General features: G+C 40.0%; 1 protein-coding gene across 1 annotated transcript; it reads right to left on the reverse strand.

The window, feature by feature from the left end:
• Positions 1-1065: 1065 nt before the first annotated feature.
• On the reverse strand, positions 1066-11848 carry NEUROD4 (neuronal differentiation 4). The gene is made up of 2 exons (XM_010805253.3): positions 11458-11848; positions 1066-4552 (listed from the first exon to the last, which is right to left on the reverse strand). The coding sequence occupies exon 2, from the start codon at positions 4541-4543 to the stop codon at positions 3551-3553; it is 993 nt and encodes a 330-aa protein (XP_010803555.1). The 5' UTR covers positions 4544-4552; positions 11458-11848; the 3' UTR covers positions 1066-3550.
• Positions 11849-21253: the final 9405 nt, after the last annotated feature.

Consider the following 21253-nt stretch of genomic DNA (forward strand, 5'->3'; position numbering starts at 1 on the left):
AGTCAAGATCACTGGAGTGGATTGCCACTCCCTACTCCAGGGGATCTTCCCAACCCAGGGAATGAACCCATGTCTCTTGTATATTGGCAGTTGGATCCTTTACCACTACACAACTTGGGAAGCCCATCAAATGACATGTACATTATTATTCACTTAATATTGCAAAAGATTGGAAAAGTCCAAATTTTGTAACTTAATTTAATCGCATATTATGGTTTTTGCCATGAAATGTTAACCAGCTATAACAAGAAATTGAGATTTTTATGACATATGAAAGAAACGTGATATGCTACCAATAATAGAAAAAAAAGAAGAGGATAAATGAACTTAGTATTTGTACCTAATATCTGTTTACATATTCATAAAAGATCTCTGGTAACTGGTAAACTAAAAATTAAAAATTGATTTCTAGTTAGAGAGTGAGTACTGGACAGATGGAGATTGGGGGTGGGAGGATGACTTTCATTCTTTTTTGTTTCTTAAATATTTTAAACCATTTCTCTACCTTGATTAATCAATAATATTTTATTAAAGTTAATTTTTATCATCATCATTATTATTTCTTTGTCATCAGCAATTATGCATGTAAAAAGGGACCCTGGAAAATTTTAACTGGAAAAATCTGAAAGAAAAAAATCTTGAGAAGGAGCTGTTAACAGGCAGTTGCCAAAAAACATGCCTCATAATTTTTTGAAGAGTTGGTAGGCCCAGCTAAATTTTGGATAATAGTTTATCTTCCTGTGGTCCACCTCTCTGTACATCATCTAAGTCATCTCTTTGATGGCTTAAAATGCTCCAAGCCATAGAGTTCTATAAATCGGGAGATTTTTCTTTTCCTCAATTGCAGATAGTTGATTATGTGAGTGGCAGAGTGCATCTAGGCTTCTAACTACTTGGTTTAGACCTTTCAAATCTTCTGGAAAGATCAGTTGAAATATGGGATGTATAAATCCTCCAGACGGGCCAGCAGTCCTGCTGTTGCTCATAGGATTTAGAGCCCAAGAAAATTAATAGGTGAAAATACAGAAAATCTCTGAAGACTGACAATGCAAACACAACACAATGTCTATTAAGACTCACAGCTTTATTTCTGCTAGAAAAAGAGGAAAAACATTTTTTTTTTTTTTTTACAAAATGTTTAAACAATTGTTTTGCATTATTGGATAAAGTCCCCAGAAGAAAAAGACCATCCAGGGTTGGAGAGTAGGTTCTTTCCAATTACACGGCATTTACAAATTTTATTCAATTATGAAATCTCTGAACAATCCCACACTGGTTCACAGATACCATAGTCCCTAAAAGCATAAACAATGAGCCAAAATGATTGGCTCATCTTAGAGTGAAGAAAAAAAATCTAAGAAATATTAACTTGCATAGCCATTCAAATTATTGCTGCTTTTTATAAAATTCTTATAGGTAACTTTGCACTAACTTTCTCCTTTGCCCTCACCCCAAAACTCAGGAATTCCTAGCAAAATTATGAGCTACTTTCCAAATGAAGTCTTGGGGAGGGTTTGCAAGCACATGTATACAACCTAAGGAATTTGCATGAAAATGAGAAATAAATTAAATAAATATCTAATAAATAACTCAGACAACATTCATTATCTACAAACTTAAATGCCACAAAATGCTAACTTCAAGGATAGCTTCCCCCACCCCCATAACTTCTCAGGAAGGTAAGAACCAGTATAGACTCAGAAAGCACCTAGGATGGCTTCATCAATCATTTTACTTGTCTATTCCCTCTAGGGCAAATCACGGTGAGGGGAGCCACTTTGGTGGCTGATGGGGTTTAGGATCTCTCTTCAAGGGTACTTTCAAGTAGATTTACAAATTAAGGGTGCAAAAAAAAGTAAGATTAGTGTTGCAAGCAAAATGGAAAGAAAATGACTTTGGCTATAAGGAGATAATAAGTTAAGGGTAAAAAAAAAGTTGATACACAAATAGTTTGGCAGGTTTTAGGAGTTAGCTGAGCTGTAGAAAATCACATACTAATCTGCCTTATCAATTTTATTCATTGGCCCTATTTGTGTACCCTGCCTGCTTCCTAAACTTATCCTCTCTGGCAGGAGCAGGATATGATCCACTATCATGTAAACCATGTAGGCTTTTGGTTTGTTTTAAATAATTGTTCCGGCAGATTGAACAGGACAGTGAAACTTCTCAGATCACATTTCTCTGGGAAAAAATAAACTTAACAAAATGACTGCTAATATAAAGGAAAGAAGAGTTGCATGAAGAAAATATAACATCCTGCAAATCAGGATAAATCTATGATGAAGACATAGATTGGTAAAAGCATTTGCTGACCTTGGATTTGATTTCTACATCCCTAAGTTTGGTCACTTGAAATGTTATCTACAATATGTAATAACATATTTTAAAAGTGAAGAAGAGGTAATGATTAGTGGGAAAGGAGATAAGGAATTATATATGTTGGAAAAATTCAAGTTTGGTCAATAAATTGACTGGTGCTTGTGCTTTGAGAAAATATGTGTGGGCAGATGTTAGTGGTTTTAGCCATGCTTTCTTTAACCAAATGAAATTCATCTTGCCAAAGAAAACCTAGCGGTTTTCCTATGGACAGGTTAAGAGTCCCAAAATGATGGTTAGTTAGTATCCAATGGCCATTTTATTGCTCTTGAATGTGACCTGGGTTGTTTGCTGATTCCAATAGCAGTACCTGAGCTTCATCAGAATTTCCATGCCTCTCTGGTTATGAAGGTCATGAAATGATTCTCCAAGTCCTGTTGGCTTGGAAGAGTCTAAGGTTTCAGTGTCTTGCTTGCCCCACTTCGAGTACTGAGAAAAGTGCTTTTGAAATGTTATCAAGAATCAAGTTGGTATGAGATCTCTATTACGGTTCTCAAATTACTAAGGAAGATATGTTCAGCTTTCAGCCCAGTAAGAAATAGAGCTAATCTCTTAAAGAACATTATTCACAGTGACAATCAAGGTAGAATGTCAGCCTCTGGAAGCTATTTTTAGATGGATGCAAAGAAGTCCTTTCATCAAGTCTGAAGGACATGCACCTGGTGCTCCTTTGGCACTTCCATCCAATCATTCCACACATAGTGTCCATTTCCTATTACGCCTCAATCCTTCCACCGTTAAGAAGTTTGTAGGAATGACCCCCAAAGTCATAGAATTTCATAACTGTGAAGAACTTTAGAAATTATCTAAACTTAGAACAATTGCCTGATTTACCAGTGAGTAAACAGAGGCCAGAAATGAAAAACGAATTGGCATAGACCATCCAGTGAGTTTTGGCACCACTAGGATAAGACCCAGGGCTTCTGATCAATTTTCACATGATTGTAAACAATCAAATAATTTCTTGTGAGGACCCAAAATAAAGGAATCAATACAATATGAGAAATTGATGAGAAAGGAGGGTGACAGGTTAGGGAGACCCAAACAGCCTAGGACTATTGTGTTTGATATACATCTATAGGGTCCCATTAAGGTCACCGAATCCTCTGCTCAGTGACTTGAGCTATGGAAAATGTCTCCAGGCATCTTTCTCTGAAATGCTGGTCTGACTGCCCTAGTCAGTGAAGATTGTATTGAGTTGGGCCCCAATGCTGTGGTGGGGGTAAGAATCATAGGACATATCTATGGGAACATCATAGCGGGGGGTGCCAGCCTGAAAAGGAGTTGAATGCACATGCCCTGAGCTTAGACTTGCAGCAGGGTAATGTGGCATGAAACTGTAGGACTTATCCAGGTCAGGGGAGCCATCTTGCTTCAAGGAGAAGTTCCCACTGATGCTCAGGGGTGGAGTAAGTGGGCCCTCATAAGGTGGTGTACTGCAGTCAGGTGGGTGGCTCCCAAAAGATGACTCTCCCAAACTCTTGAATACTGGGGGTTTGAGATTAATAAGATGTGTTTCCATATGGCCATAAGGAGGGCTGGGGAGCCCGGGAGATTGATAGTTGAAGTTGTGGACAGAGATGGCAGAGTCACAGATCGATTTCTCCTCACGCTTTTCCAGGAGGACGGACTGAGAGCCCAATTGGAGGCACCCAGCCACCAGGTTGCTTGTAGGCTGAGAGAGCCCTTTACAGAGCATCTCCACAAAGCCCTTCCCTTCAGGTGTCTGTCCAGTTTCTAGGACCTCGGACAAAGCCCAAATATAGTTCCTGGCCAGTCTAAGAGTCTCTATCTTGGAGAGCTTTTGGGTCTTAGAGTAGCATGGCATGACCCTCCTCAGATTGTCCAGGGCATCATTCAGGCCGTGCATCCGGGTCCGTTCCCTAGCATTAGCCTTGACTCTTCGAGCCCTGAATCTCTCAAGGCGAGCTTTTGTCATCTTCTTTTTCTTGGGACCTCTTCTTTTAGGCTTCTCCCCATCTTCTTCCTCCTCTTCTTCCTCCTCAATACTGTCATGATCTTCAGCTAAGCTGCCAAGCATTCCATAAGCACCCAGTCTTCTCTCCTCCTCCTTTGCCTCATTCTGAGAGGCCAGACCTTTGTCCATCCAAGATGGTGCGTTGACCAACTCTGTCATCTCCTTGGGTTTCACATAAGCTTTTGCCATCTCCAGACTCTGGGAAGAAAAACAGCAATGGTTAGTGCCTGTGGACATTTGACTTGGTTTAAAGTTAAACTTTCTTTTTACATCTTAGATGTAAAGCACGGAATTTGTGTTGGAATTCAACTTATGATTATCTATCCCAAACCCTCAACTCTAAATAACAAATCTAAACTCAAGTAAATGCCCAGCACACTCATTGAACTGTAGTATTTATAAGAAAGTCAACTATAGAAAAAGGAAATTGACTTGATTATTCATTGCAGAGTCAACACCTAACTCTTTTTATTCTCCAGTTCTTCATCTCATGGATATTTTATTCCAAAATAGCTGATATACCACTCAAAACATGTTTTTCTTTCTTTGCAGAATCAGATCACAAAAGAAAATAGCTAAGGTGGGCATATAAATTATTGTCCAAATACAGAAACTTCTGAAAGGGAAAGAAGATGCTGAAGTAGTTATAATTAGATAATATGTAAACAATAATTGTAGTTGTTGCAAAATTTTAAAGCATATCAAGTGATAATATTAATAAATTGTTGTATATTTACATCACAAAATAAATGAGAAACTGTAGTGAGATCATTCAGAGTTTATGTTCTACAAAGGACTACTCAATCTCTATTTAGAGACATATCTCTTACATCTAACCCCAGCATCCCTTGTTTCCCACTGTCTCTGCTTGTACACCATATGATCATGAAATATTTCTCTCACCATGGCCAAAAGAGCACTTAGGTTTTTTGGTAAGCACCTTGTGGTCTGCCTAATGTTAGTGGTGTTAGAGGTATTAGTCACATGGTGTCTAGAAAGAATCAGGAAAACAGAGGAGGTTGCCATTGATTATCTTTCAAATCCACCCATATGTTAAAAGTGAGAACTCTTCATTGAACATGTATCTCACATCACCAGACAAGAAAATAGCAGCTGCTAGAATTACAAGCCAGAGTTCTACCAAACCTATTTAAGATTATCTTCATGCAACTATTATAATAAGATTTCATTAAAAATGAAAAATCTGGAACAGATTTTACACTTCACCAAACAGTGACTGCAAACATAGCAAAAGACTATTTCAGGCAAACATGCAAATAGTCTAACTATTTTAACTCACCTGCCTAACAGACACTGTTTAGTCAGAATTTTCTATGAAAAAATAGTAAAACTTATTTGAAAACCAAAAGAGACTAGTTGTTTAGTCAACATTTAGCATTCAATTCTGGAAGAGCCTGAATTGTTTTGAGATTTGTTGAGAGATTTGTAGGTATATAATTTACCAAATAAAAGTATCTGCTAAACTCCATTGGGCCATCCCAGTTCACCAGCTAGTTTTTGAGATGTTAAACCCTCCATCACCTTTGTATATCAGAAAGGGGAGAACATGATAAGTGTTTTTTGATGCTTGAGGCTTGAGCCTCAAATCAATGAATGCAGGAATTAGTATGTAGCTTTTAAAAGTATAAATATATGGTTTGATGGTTTCTGGTAATCTGAGCTTGTTTTCCTTGTAACCTCATTTACCTCCTATAAATAATTAATGCGACTGCATGGCAAAAACAGCCTAGGTTTCATGTTAATCAGCAAGGAAATCATGTCAGCTTGACTTACTCACTTAATAAGGCTTCCTGGGTAAGCAGCTTTATTGAAAACACACGTTCAAACCTATTGGTCAACTGGCTGCCCAGGCCAAATCAGAAAATCCCACTTTTAATATGGATGATGGAGCTTGTGTGCTGAGCTGCACTTCTAACGCAGGCAAATATCCAGAGGGAGGGTGAAAGACCTAATTAACTTTCTGTTAAAGTAACACAGACCTTCCAGAGGCAGGTGCACTCTGAGGCCAGAGAGGACGGAGTGGGCTTGGGAAACCAAATGTTCCACACATCACTGTAATACCGTTTGTGTAGTCTTAGAGCAAAATGTTGAGGAGTCTCTCCTTTCAGGAGACTCTGATGCTCATTTTATAGTTGAGGTCACTGCAGGTCAGGTAGATTAAGTAATGGGAATATGAAGACATAGAGCAGGTAGAGTAAGACATAGCACCAGTTCTTCTGATTCCAAATACTAGGTTTTATGCTTTTGTTCCTTTTTATTTTCATCACAGCTACCAGAAGAAACAAAGAGACTTTGACTTCAGGAGATGTGGGTCAGTAGAGCTAAGTCAATAGGAAATGATCCTCATCCAAAGGGAGGCTTATTTAAGAGTTCTCTGCTTTCTAAACTCTTATATTCCAGGATTCCTTCCTCTTCAAGCTAGATTCTTGTTGTTTTTCATTTATTCTCCCCTCCTTTTTTTAAAAACTCTGTTTCCTTCTCCTTTGTGACTTTCTTCTCTTTCTCTCATCTCCTTTTCATTGTCATCATTAGCATTGGGTGGTACATACATGCATGAAGAGGATAGAAGGAAGATGCAGGAGAGTTTCCTCAATTGTCCTAAAACCAAATACTATCCTAGCCTCTGCATTTGAGTTTTTTTATCATTCCCACCTCTGGACACTAGCCAAGTGCTGTCTACCCTCACACCCATCACAACATGGGATTAGATCAGAACAGACTACATTTTGCCTTTAACATAATTGGATGGTTTCTGTAAGAGCTGCTTTCAAATCAGATTTACAGCAGGTATAAAGGAAAATAGCCAAAAGACTTTGACTAAAACAATTAAAAGGGCAACAAGTTTTCATCTTTGTTCTCTTACTGACCATAGAAAGGACATAGATAGCTCCAGTTTAACTTTCTCTATTCCCATAAATTCTGGTCCATAAGCTCTTAGAGAATCCCATGAATATATAGTGTGGTTTCAAAACATGGAAGCTGGAATAACACACATTCTAGTCCCAACTCTTTTAATTCCTGGTAATTGTTCCCAAACACAGTACATAAGCTCTCTGATCTTTCACTTCCTCTTTGATAAAGTGAGGATAAGATATATTCTATGTGGTTTTGCAAGACAAAAAATATGAGAAAGGATTTTGTAAACTTTTGATGATATAAAACATTGTCCATATATTTATTTGTTTTGTGTTTATTCTGGGGTTTTCTTATCAAATTCATTCACACATCTGCTTATTCAGAAATACAAATTATTCCTCATGGGTGAATAGTAAAAGGAAACTGTATTAATTACTGTGACCCTTATTATCTGGATGGAACCTCCTCTGATTGGCTCAGATCATCTGACAATTGCCTAATAACCTTCCCTTTTACCCAATATGGCTAGACAGCACAAACCCTGGAGTCAGATTGTGCATGCGTGCTCATTTACTCAGTCCCCTTTGACTCTTTGCATCCCCATGGACTATAGTATCTCCTGTGTCTCCTGCATTGGCAGGCAGAAGCTCTACCATTGAGCCACTACCTGAGTTCAGATTTCAGCTCAATTACTTACCAAATATGTGGTCTTAAGCACGTTTCATAATCTTTCTGTCCAGTCTTCTCTTTAAAATAGGAATAATCGTAGGAATACCTCACTAATTTATTGTGAGCATAAATACATTTAAAGACTTCGAATAGTGCCAGATATTGTAAATGCCATGTGCTGCTGCTGCTGCTGCTAAGTCGCTTCAGTTGTGTCCGACTCTGTGCGACCCCATAGACGGCAGTCCACTAGGATCCCCCGTCCCTGGGATTCTCCAGGCAAGAACACTGGAGTGGGTTGCCATTTCCTTCTCCAATTCATGAAAGTGAAAAGTGAAAGTGAAGTCACTGAGTCATGTCCAGCTCTCAGCGACCCCATGGACTGCAGCCCACCAGGCTCCTCCATCCATGGGATTTTCCAGGCAAGAGTACTGGAGTGGGGTGCCATTGCCTTCTCCCAAATGCCATGTAGTTGTGAGGTATTTTGTTCCTAAAGTTCACCATGAATTTTTCTGGCCACATGGACAAAATAGGTGTAATTACAGTCTATGCTTAATGTTGATTTTATGCCAGCAAAAGCCAATGGCTCCATCTCAACACCAATTTCAAATACTGCCCTGATAAACCCTCTCCCCCAACCTCCTAATGAAATGAAATTTCAAAGCTCCTATTCTGTTACAAACGATGAGGGAACAGAACTCTATCCTTTGCCTCTGCTGTGTTGACTAAAACTCTTCTACCATGTTCCAGAAGGAAGTTAACCTCTTTTATCCTGTTTTATAATTCCAAGAGAGCAGTTGACTGGACTCCTCCTCAGTCACATGAATTTTCAGGGTCATAAAGTTTCTGGTGGAATAGAGACCACCCTTGGCACTTGGACATTTTTCCTTTGTCTCTGTTTAGACAATATTTGGGATAAGACTTTCCTACCAGAATCAAGGGCCAGACCACTGAGAAGAAAAATCAAGAGTCTCTTAAATAGAAATAAAAGCCAGGATTGCCCAAAGATACAGAAGAAAACCTTTCCTTTGACTTTTTCTACCTAAATATCTTTAATTCATCAGAAGGTCAGCAGGGGAAAAAAGATAAACATCCAGTTTTTTATCTGAGAGTTGAAAATGTGTGCGATGTGCTTCTGAGTTTCAATCAAGGAAACCAACTTGGCTGTGTCCAGAACAGGTAAGTAATTCTACCATGGTTCTCAGCCTGTTAATGAACCAGCTCCAAGGTGTATCGAAAAAAGCATGAAATCGAAACTGTGTTCCATCACTCACTTATTATATGAGCACAAAAAATATTATAATTCTTTTACCCTTGGGGCAAAATGGACATAATATTTTTGTCTTTCATATCTCATTTAGAAGCTTTTATAAAAGCAAGTACTTTGTAAAGTTATTATGCAAATGTAAAGATAAAAGCTGTATGGAAAAATCTATACCACTATTGCACAAAGTTCTGTAATACACAATTTTCAGGTTTTCCCAATTCCTAGAAAAGAAATTAGCTTTCAAAATTTACATGAAGCAGACTCAAATAAGACAAAAATCAATGAATACTGGCTTTGGAGGCACAATACAGGCTCCCCTGTATATCCAAATACATTCTGATCTTTTAAAGCTCATTTTATCTTTTAATCTTAGAATTTGGATTTCCTTATGCGTCTACACTTTATACAGAATTTTTCCCTTTCTTTAGGATTCTTCTGTGAAATTTCAAGTTTGGAAAATTCTCTCAAATTCAATTTTTTCCCTTTTTTTTTTCATTAAAAAAAAAAATCTGTTCTGTAAAACAAAAAGTTTTGCTTAGGCAATGATTATGATGACCTAATACTTTCATCCTTGGTGAAGGGAATGGCAACCCACTCTAGTATTCTTGCCTAGAAAATTCCATGGACAGAGCTGTCTGAAGGGCTACAGTCTATAGTATCCTAAAGAGTTGGACTGTAGGAGGAAATGGCAACCCACCCCAGTCTTCTTGCCTGGAGAATCCCATGGACAGAGGAGCCTGGCAGGCTACAGTCTATGGGGTCTCAAGAGTTGGACATGACTGAGCAAATAAGCACACACAATACTTGCATCACTGGGGCTGAGGTCTTTGGGCATTACTGTCATGTGGGACTGTCCTGGAATTCATCCTACACATTTAGTATTTTTGAGTTGTAAAGAAGTTTCAGTTGATGAATAAGTGAGCAAGGAGTGCTTGCATGTGTGTCTGTAGTGATTAGGTAGTATATTTCCTCTCAAAAGCTGATTGTACTAACTTCACCTCCTGATCCTACGACTAAATCCTAACTACAAAAAGGACAGGGACTATTCAGTCCAGTTTCTTGCAAATGTAAGGATCAGAGAGACTAGACTGTCTTGCTTGGATTTACAGAGTCTTTGCACGGACAACAGAATGCAAACCAGGGTACTCATAAATCACGCTGCCTGGAAACAGCCAGTAGGCTGTTTTGCGCTCTTCCTATTCAACCTTTTGGGTTTCCCTGGTGGCTCAGATGGTAAAGAATCTGCCTGTAATGCAGGAGACCTGGGTTCAATCCCTGGGTCAGGAAGATTCTCTGGAGAAGGGAATGGCTACCCACGCCAGTCTTCTTGCCTGGAGAATTCCATGGACAGAGGATCCTGGCGGCCTACAGTCCATAGGGTTGCAAAAAGTCAGACACAACTGAGGGACTAATACTATTCAACCTTTACACACTTCCACTTTCCTTCTTGATTAATACTTGTACACACACACACACACACCCCTTATCCAGCATAGCTACATCATACTTAAGTTTTCATAGCCTCAGATCCTGATGGTGAACTTTGCCAACAGAAATTACTCAGTCCTTCAGTTTTCCCTCCTTGTTCTTCAGCATTTCATCTCTGGTCCCTCTGTCAAAATGAGGGAGGCATTTTACATATATTATTATTTTTTTGAATATATTTCTAGGGGTAAGTGAATGATAAAAGACAGAGGAGGCAAAACTATACATGGACAATCTTTCTTTTCTGATTGCCCATCTGAAAGAGCTGAGGAAGAGGAAATGTTTCCCCCCTGATGCCAACAGTCTAAGGACTTTTACCCAAGCAAAGGGGGGGCCAATGGTGAAAATATATGCCTTTCTCTCCTTCCCGTTTCTATTTTCATCACTCCTACCCCATTCCCTTCACTCCTCGCATAGTAAAAAATGCTGTGAACTGAATGGTGGATTGGGTCAATTCTTTCAACATATTTGGTGACCCACCTCTTCTTTGGCCCTTTTCTTCTGCATCAATAAAATGGAAAAATAGGTTTGATAGGAATGGTGGATAATTTATAATCCCTATTTTATAAAAGTGATTGGCATATCTGAGTTTCACTTTGAGTGACAGATGCTTGGGAATTAGTGAAATTATTACAATTTTAATATCTGTCCAAAAGCGTTCTTTGCTTCTCCATTCAAGTTTCCTAAATCCTACTCCCTTCTTACTTAGCCCAGAAGAGACTTACCTCACCCTAATTGCTCCTCTAAGTCTACAGAAACTACCCACAGAAACTTCAGTAATCCCCGTACCACCCCATCGCTGGCTCACCTCTGTCAGTAGCAATCCCTGGAGTGAACTCTGTGAATCTGTGTCCCGGAGGAGACTTAGAGAAGCCAAGTCTCCCTGACCATCCAGAGCATAGGAGGAGGTGCTTTTAGCGATCCATGTTAAACCCGGCCACTGCCTCTTAGAATTGCCCCGGGTCTGGTTTCCCTGACTGCTATTCTACTCCTTCCTTGGAGTTCTATATGCTCCTTCAGGACTCCTTTAGGCTGATGCAGCTGATTTAGTCGGTCTTCAGTACCTCCTCCCCCTGGCTAGTTCCCTGGAGTGGAGCTTTCAGGACCACAGCCTCTGGGCAGCTCCTGCTCTCTGGCTGGAGCCTCAGAGTTGCAGCAGTTTTGATTGCTTTCCCAGCTGTCCAGGGAGGGGTGATGCTGCCGGCAATCTAACTCCTCCCCTTCCCCAGATGAAAGGCACGCCCTCTTCAAAGGGCTCCTCTGGTCAGGTCCAGCTGAGCCATGCATTTGTTTGTTTAAATGGGGATAGAGGTTAGTAGGAGGGGAATATGAGAGAAGAGCTGCTGAAGTTGAGAGGTAAAGAAAAAGAGGACTGGACATTTTTGTAGTTAAAAAGATAAGAAATGGGACTTGACCAAAGGGCAATACAGGGAAAGAGAATTGGTGGTAAACTTGGATAAAGGCAAATAAAATACATTGGCCCATGTCTGAAAAGTCAAAAAAAAAAAAAAACTGAGAAAGATGCATGCCCAGGGCACAGCATCAATGACTGTTATCTTACACATGTGGATTGGTGTCTTGGCTTTAAAACTTCCAAACTCTAAAAGTAGAAGAATTATCTTCCTCTCCCTTTTTTCAAACTTGTCAAACTTATTCCCATTTAAAACCTTTTCATTTTATTTAGTGAATATAGACAAAGCTATATCTATATTTACTATCCTGTTCTTTCAACTTTTCTATTTGTTTGAAATTTTAAAAACAAAAAGCAAATGAATTAAATATTTCATTCTGAGGACACTTAACTCCTCAAATTACAAAGGAGGATCCTGTATTGTTTTTCAAAAAATATATCATTACGCATTCAGGTAGAAAAAGTTCACCTAAGGGTAATGAATTTGGAAGGAAAGAAGGGTCAAGTAATTCCTAAAATTCCTGTGGCATTTTGAAGTTAGATTAAATCACTAGAAGAGAAAAAAGAAAACTACATCTGAAAAGATTTAAAGAAAATACATGTATATGCTTTATGACAGAGAACTATCTGTGGACCAGACTACCAAGTCAAAGTGTGGAAACTTCATCGTAGAGATTGTCAAATTTGGAATACTATCTGGTGTAAAAAATTTACCAAGATCAAATAAATAATTGTGAGTTCCTTTTAAGGTATAAACAATTTTACAATCTTCTAGTCATTCTGAGGAGGAAACGGTTGCATGAACTTTAATAGTTTGACTTCATTTCTGGCATCAATTTTCACATCTGTAAAATGATCTAATCACTTAAGTGTTTTCTAGCAGTAGCAAGATAGGATTCTCAACCTCTTTTTGAAATGACTTGAAGGCAATTCTCCAGGCTTTTTGGAAATCACTTATATTACCAATGTAACAAGCACATGTTTGTGACAGAGATGAAGAGTTATGCCTTATTGTAAGGAAAAGTGCAAAAGTTTAAAATAAAACATAAGTTTTACTGCCAATAAAGTTGAAAGAAATACCGTAGGTTTGAAATTGTTAAATTTTTTCTAATTCTAATATAGGTGTCACATGACTCTTGTCCTTCCCCAAAAGCTAGAAAATAGAAATTAATACTTTGTTTTATACAAAGTTGTTCATAGGAAAATTTCAACGCTCTTACTGATCTTTTTCACATCCCTATCCAGGAAATATCTGCTCAGTAAAATAAACTTCATTTTCAGAGTCATGAAATAACACATGCTAGGAATGGTGAGCTTCTAAAAACCGAATCAAAATCTACTCCTCAGCCAGAGGAAATTTATCCATGGAGGAATTTGTGTTTAAGAGTACAGCTGCAATGAGCACGTATAGGACGGATTGATCTCGTTTGTGTCTTCCGAGCCACCTCCTTGAATGTTTGAGAGCTGATGACACCAGTGGTGTTAGAATCCTGCCCCTGAAATGTTCAGAGGGCAGGGAGGAGATTAGCAGAAAGGTGAACATATTGAGACAAAGATGAGGGTGGGGACAGAACATTCTGTGGGGCTCCTTGCTTTAGCTGACAGATGTGAGGAACTGGACACAATAGGATTAGCGCTCAAAACACGCTTAATTGTGTGTTCGTGTGTGTGCCTGCGCGTGCAGCCTTCGTAGGGAGTCGAGGAGGGTACTGAGTTTTCTTTAAGAGCTGCCTTTTTCAGAGGGAAGGGTGGAATCTGTTTCACCAGGGTCCCCCTCATCACAGCTCTTGGACGGTTAGACACTTGGCTATTCAACTCAGAGGGAGCAGGAAGGCGGCGGTGGGGGCGGGGAGGGGGCGGGGAGGGGGCGGGGTGGGGATGCAGTCGGGAGAGGCCAGGGGTAAGTGGCTGAATGCCGGGCAGTTGGACTCAGTCTCCTCCCCCAACACGGTTTCTGGGCCAGAGGGCCAATCCCCAGCCCTTCCTTCTTTCTCTGCTGCTTTTTGTAAAGCTCTGAGCTAACCTGTTAGAACCATCTGCTGGGCGGGGGAGAAAACGCAACCAGCGCTCAGTGGCCGGCCCACGGGCCTCGCGGCCAGGAGCCATTGAAACGGAGAGGAGGGAGGCAACAGGCAGATTTATGGGCAGCAATCTGTTACCAACCCCCGCCCCCAAGGCCCCTCTGCCAGGAGACAGCTTGATAATCCATCAAGCCCACTAATGAATTAATTAGTATTCCCAGTAATCCCGACCCCCAAAGGGAACTGGCCCGCGGGCCCCTAAGAGCCCTGGAAACTGCCTTCTTCGACCAGACACTGAAGACCAGGGACCAGTGCCTGACATCGGTCCCCAGGGTGCTGAGCTGCAAGCCGCAGAGCCTGTTGGGAAAGATCCCCAGATGTCTGCCTTCTCACCTTCCCTGGGGAGATGGCTGGCTTTTGCTGAATTAAAACCAAATGGAGTCCCAGAGCCATAAATTAGGGACTGTGGAGAGTAGGACGATGAACTTCCAGAAAGTGAGAATTCCGGCTGCCCATATTCCGGGTAAAACTTGAGCAGTTACTAAAGATATTCTCCAAAGACTAGTACAGGGTTGAGGCGGGCCAGGGATGGGGGCAGAAGCTCAGCACTCCGGGCGGGAAATAGTACAGGGTCAAAGATAATTATGAAACAGGTTGGAGCAAAATGACATGAATCCCTACTGAATAAGAAGACTGGAGTAACACAGAGGTGTCCAGTTGAGTTTCTGAACAGTCTGGAAACTGTGAGTTTCAATAATCCTCCCTTACAACTGCAAAGTCCTTTCTTTCACTCTGTGATGCAGTGGGGTGAGAAAAGCTTGGGAGTAAGGAAAGCTTTGATCTTAAACCTGTGTCTGCCCCTGATTGTGTGGCCATAATGAGTGATCTAAGGACTCAGGTCACCAGTCAATAACCAGGTTGGATTATGATCTCTTGGGTTCCTTCAGGCTCTACCATTCAGCAATGATGACATAGTTAAGTGTTACAGTGCCCCTTTGAGGGCGATTAACACTAGCCCATTCAAAAGCCTTCGGTCTGAGTTGCCAAGTTTGAATGGGTAGCAAATGAAGTTAGTGACAAAAAGGGATCTAGAAACTAGGTAATAGTCTTAGGTGTATCCTCTGCTTGGGAATCCCCAAATTCCTTGTCTCTTTGGGGAAGAACATTTGACTCAACCTTCTCTTGTGCCATTCACTCAAGGCCTGTACATGTGGGCATTCACTGGTCGTACAGAGTGACTCATTCCAGCTACAAAAAATACTACCACTTACTGAAATCTGTTGGGAAACGTCTGCACCTGTATTCTCTGCCTCCCGCATCATTTTCTCTACATCCTCACCAACATTTGTTATTTGTAGACTTTTTTGATAATTTCTTATTGTTGTTTTAATTTGCATTTCCCTAATAGTTAGTGATGTTGAACATCTTTTCACATACCTATTGGCCATCTGTATGTCTTCTTCAGAAAAATGTCTATTCACCTCCTCCCCCATTTCTTAATCTTTATTTATTTATTTTGTTGTTGTTGAGTTGTATAAGTTCTTGATGTATTTTTGGATGTTAACCTCTTATCAGATATATCATTTACAATATCATCTCCCATTAGGTAGATTGTCTTTTTGCTTTGTTGATAGTTTCCTGTGCTGTGCAGAAGTGGTTTTTTGTTTGTTTATTTGAGTTAGTCCCATTTGTTTCCTTTTCCTTTCCCTTGCCTAAGGAGACATGAGTTAAGTTACTGCTAAGACCAATGTCAAAGAGCAGACTATCTATGCTTCCTTCTAAGAGTTTACAGTGTTGGGTCTTATGTTCAAGTCTTTAGTCCATTCTGAGTTAATTTTTGTGTATGATGTGAGATATTGGTCTACTTTCTTTTTCTTTCTTTTCTTTTTTTTTTGCATGTCAGTTGAGTTTCAGTTGTTCAGTTGTGTCCAACTCTTTGTGACCCCATAGACTGCAGCACACAAGGCTTCCCTGTCCATCACCAGCTCCTGGAGCTTGCTCAAACTAATGTCAGTTGAGTCGGTGATGCCATCCAACCATCTCATCCTCTGTCATCCCCTTTTCCTCCTGCCTTCAATCTTTCCCAGCATCAGGGTCTTTTCCAGTGAGTCAGTTCTTCACATCAGGTGATCAAAGTATTGGAGTTTCAGCTTCAGCATCAGGCCTTCCAATGAATATTCAGGACTGATTTCCTTTAGGATTGACTGATTGGATCTCCTTGCTGTCCAAGGGACTCTCAAGACTATTCTCCAAAACCACAGTTCAAAAACATCAATTCCTCAGCACTCAGCTTTATTTATAGTCCAACTCTCACATCCATACATGACTACTGGAAAAACCATAGCTTTGACTAGACAGAGCTTTTTAGGCAAAGTAATATCTCTGCTTTTTAATATGCTGTCTAGGTTGGTCATAACTTTCCTTCCAAGGAGTAAGAGTCTTTTAATTTCATGGCTGCAGTCACCATCTGCAGTGATTTTGGAGCCCAAGAAAATAAAGTCTGTCACGGTTTCCATTGTTTCCCAATGTTTTTCATGTGGCTGCTCATTTTTTCCAATACCACTTATTGAAGAGACTATCATTTCTCTATTTTATGTTTGTTGCTTCTTTGTCATAAATTAGCTGTCCATATATGTGTGGGTTTATTTCTGGGCTCTCAATTCTAAACTAAAATTTTTTAACCAACTTTCAATATCCAGAAAATCAAATTACATAAATATATATTTCAAACTTCCACTTCTTCATGTCTTTTATATATATATATATTCTACTTTTTATTTATTTTTATTCTTCTGTTATTTGGGGGGAGCTGTACCACATGGCTTGTGCTATTTTAATTTCTCATCTGGGGATTGAACCCAGGCCCTCAGTACTGAGAGGTCAGAGTCTTAACCATTGGACCACCAGGGAATCCCTCTCCATGTCTAACATAATTACGTATGCCCCATGGAAGCATGTATGGACCAAATGTGTTCATTGCAGTATTGTTTTTAATATAAAAAGTTTTTTAATATATTGCGTAACCAATGGGTTAGCCAAAGTGAAGTCACTCAGTCGTGTCTGACTCTTTGCGACCCTGTGGACTGTAGCCCAGCAGGCTCCTCTGTCCATGGGATTCTCCAGGGACTGGGGTGGGTTGCCATTTTCTTCTCCAGAGGATCTTCTCAACCCAGGGATCGAACCTGGGTCTCCCGCAGTGCAGGCAGATGCTTTAACCTCTGAGCTACCAGGGAAGACTATATATATATATAATTTTACTTTTATTTATTTTTATTCTTCTATTATTTGGGGGGAGCTGTACCACATGGCTTGTGCTATTTTAATTTCTCAACTGCGGGTTAAACCCAGGCCCTCAGTACTAACATATTTATGTTAGTATGTCTAAACATAAATATGTCTAACATAATTATGTATGTGCCATGGAACCATGTATGGACCAGATGTGTTCATTGCAGTATTGTTTTTAATATAAAAATTTTTTGAATACATTGCATAACCAATGGGTTAGGCAAATAATAGAATACTTTCTGATTTGCATGAGTTGGTATATATATCCTTAAAAGAAATGTACTTTATGTATTAATATGCTGTGGGGGAAAATGTAAAATGATTTTTAGAAATACAGGTTCAACATGATACAGTTAACCTTTAATATTTACACACATACATTAAATAATAGATACACACACACAAACTGATAATAGTGAGTCTTCAGAATATCTCAGGACTGAGATATAAAGTAGATTTAGATCAGGCAGGTATTAAAAAGAGATTGTTTATATGACAAGTATCAAGTATTCATATATAAGTTTTGAAAGTAAAATTGATGATAAAACATGCTGTCCTTAAAATCTCATTCCTTACTAATAGCCAAACTTATTTTTCTGAAGGATCTTATAGCTCCTTCCAACCCCAAACTCTGGAGTATATGGTGATATGACTCCTCTATGAAAAGATTGCTTTACTAGCTCCCATTAAGTCTACCCTCATACACTCAGCCCCAGGAGCATTTGCCTGATCTTAGTAGCAAACTTTGGGTTGAATTTAAGAGGCTTCTATCAAGCTCTGAGAAATATCTGGTAGGGATAGTGGAGGTTTCCTAAGCATCCAGCCTTAATTTATACTATTGGAAGAAAATTAGGGTAATGAGATGAATAACACCAAGTCTCCTGGGAGGACCAAGCAAAGCATTGCCCTTGGCAGTCTCAGATCACAGCCAAAGCTCAATTACTCTAAGTGGACCCTGCACCATTACAGAGACTGTTCCCTTGCAGCCATAGGAGCTTTCAGTGGTCTGCTCCACAAGGCCAGTTGCTCCAATCATGTCACCTCTCCTAAGCATTCATTGATTGAGTGAGGCAGAAGTCAATGAGAAGAAACTAATTATTAACTGTATTAATTACAGCTAGGCCCTACAGAACATTTAACATCTGTTAGAGACTAAGTGCTTTGCATGTATTATTTTTATCATCATAACAGCCTTATGATGTAAGTATTATTATTATCATAATCATTATTGTTACTATTATGTCTGTTTTACAAATAAATTGATCAAATACAGAAAGGTTAAAGCAATTGCCCAAGGTCACATGGGAAGTGTTGGTGTACTAAATGATGATCCTGGGATTTGGATACAAATAGCCCACTACCCCATATTGCCTTCCTAAAGCAGACAACTGGTAGTTAACTGTACAACCAGAATCTATCCACTGGATGCTCCGGGGTGGAGATGGGGCAGGGGGTGGGGGGTGCAGCAGGGAGGGGAACGACACAAAGTAAAATGATAAACAGTGGCCCTTCTGCTACCACAGCCTGAAGCACCTGGCCGGTTGGCATTCTCATCTGGTTCCCCATTGTTCAGAAAATGTTCAGAAGAATCATGTTTTGCCCACAATACAGTTACCTGAGATTCAATTTCAGGAGACTTTTTACCACTACAACTGATGATGCAATATGAGGAGGTGGTCTCATCGTGGTCCCTAGAATAGCTCCTGCAGCACATGAGATACTCTTCTCTCATGTGGCCTCTCCTGAGCCCCACTCTCTCTCAGACCTCATGCTCTCAGAGAGTATTTGATGAATACAGAGCAGAGAGAATAACCTCTCTTATGAAAATAAAACATAAAACCTCTGGGCCAACCAGAGTATTGCAAGACCATTGTGGGTGCTACCTACAGCAGCAGGCTGTGTACTCACCAGCATGGAATTCATCTTCCAAATAGGGTTTTCTCCCACTAATCTAAAGGGAAAATAACAAAATAATACAAGAAACAATCACATAGTCCAGCTCCCAAACTCTGACATTCTACTTCTACAATAAACAATTTTCAACCACAAAGGTCTGGTTGAATCTCTCAGACATTCTCCCCTTCCTCCTGCTCTTCTATTCTCTCATCAAGGAAGACCTTTATTTCTTGACACCTCAATTCCTGGTATGAGCTAGGAAGACAGGGAATCAGGCAACAGAGAAGGAAAAAGTGCTCTGGCCCTTTGGGGTTCAAAGGTGAGTATTTTAAGATTCCATAATTACAGTATGGGGAAAAGGTAGGGATCAAGGAGGAAACTGATATTTGCAAGGTATTTGCACCATACAGTCACATTAATCGTCTGCATACATTATCTCCATTAGAAATACAGCCAAGTTTCCTAAATGTCCACATTGAATTCAGTTTTACCTGGGTTACTTCATTTAATTGCCACTATTCTTTGATGTAGGAGCTATTGTTATCACTTTTTTAACAAAGAAGGAAAACAAGGTCCCTTAATTCATGCCTTCAATAAATATTTGACTGCTTCTTACTTGCAACAGACCCTGGGGATATATCAGCAAACAAAACAGAAAGAACAAGGAAGTTGCCCAAGGTCACACAGCTAGGAAATGAATGCTGTACTTTGAAAGTCTGCTTACTCTTATGTTGCTTTTGTTTATTTATATTATAATTTTATCCTTTTAATACATACACATTAGGAGGATAGATTTAAATGAAAATTAAATAGGTTAATACTTCACCTCCTCCTCCCTGGGTTGGGAAAAGCCTCTGCAGAAGGAAATGGCAACCCTCTCCAGTATTCTTGCCTGGAGAATCCCATGGACAGAGGAACCTGGCGGGCTACAGTCCATGGACTTGCAAAGAATCAGACACCACTTAGCATCTAAACCACTCACCTCCTCTTAATTGGCCAGGCTCCTTCATCCATGGGATTTTCCAGGCAAGAATACTGGACTGGGTTGCCATTTCATTCTCCGGGGGATCTTCCTGACTCAGGAATCAAACCCGGGTCTTCTGCATTACAGGCAGACTCTTTACCATCTGAGCCACCAGGGAATCCCCTAAGGAGTCATACTGTTACATAAAGGGAAGTAGTTATCAGAAAGAGATTCTCTGTGACAAGTTGAATAGTTTTTGTATCTTACCCCTGTGCTCTAGTCGCTCAGTCATGTCTGACTCTGCGACCCCATGAACGGTAGACTGTCAGGCTCCTCTGTCCATGGGATTTTCCAGGCAAGAATACTGGAGTGGGTTGTCATTTCCTACTCCAGGTGATCATCCTGACAAGGGATTAAACCCACATCTCTTGCATCTCCTGCATCCATAGGCAGATTCTTTACCACTGTGCCACCTGGGGAGATTTGCCCTCCCTTCAACCACACACACACACACACACACACACACACACACTCACACACACACATTCACATAGAGTCAATACACAGCTATAGGGTTACCTGCCAATTTATTCCTATCCAGAGTGACTAAGCTCTAGTTTTCTTAGTACAGTGGCAGTTCACACCTGATGTAGAACACCTAATGCCTGTTAATTATTTTTAAAGCCCTTTCCACTTTTAAAACTATCCCAGCTTTAATGTACATTGTTCGATCACCCTACTTACACTCTACATTGAAGCTTCAAACTTTCTCATTCCCAATTAGGACCTTAGCTCTCTCTGTTCATTTTACTTTCCTCCACCATTAAAGGGGTAAAGCCTCCCACACCCTCCCTAAGCTCAAAAGGATCATAATGAGGGGAGTTGGAGGGGTGTGGAGATATTGGAAGGTGAGGGCTTTATAAATGAACTGTGACAAGTGAATGGAGAAAGTGAGAAAAGAGAGGTTAAAAAGCAAAGACAAAGGCAAAACCTTTCTCTACCCCATCCAATAACCCCTGTGAAA

The sequence above is a fragment of the Bos taurus genome, chromosome 5 (genome assembly GCF_002263795.3).
Source record: "Bos taurus isolate L1 Dominette 01449 registration number 42190680 breed Hereford chromosome 5, ARS-UCD2.0, whole genome shotgun sequence".
Taxonomy (NCBI): Eukaryota; Metazoa; Chordata; class Mammalia; order Artiodactyla; family Bovidae; genus Bos; species Bos taurus.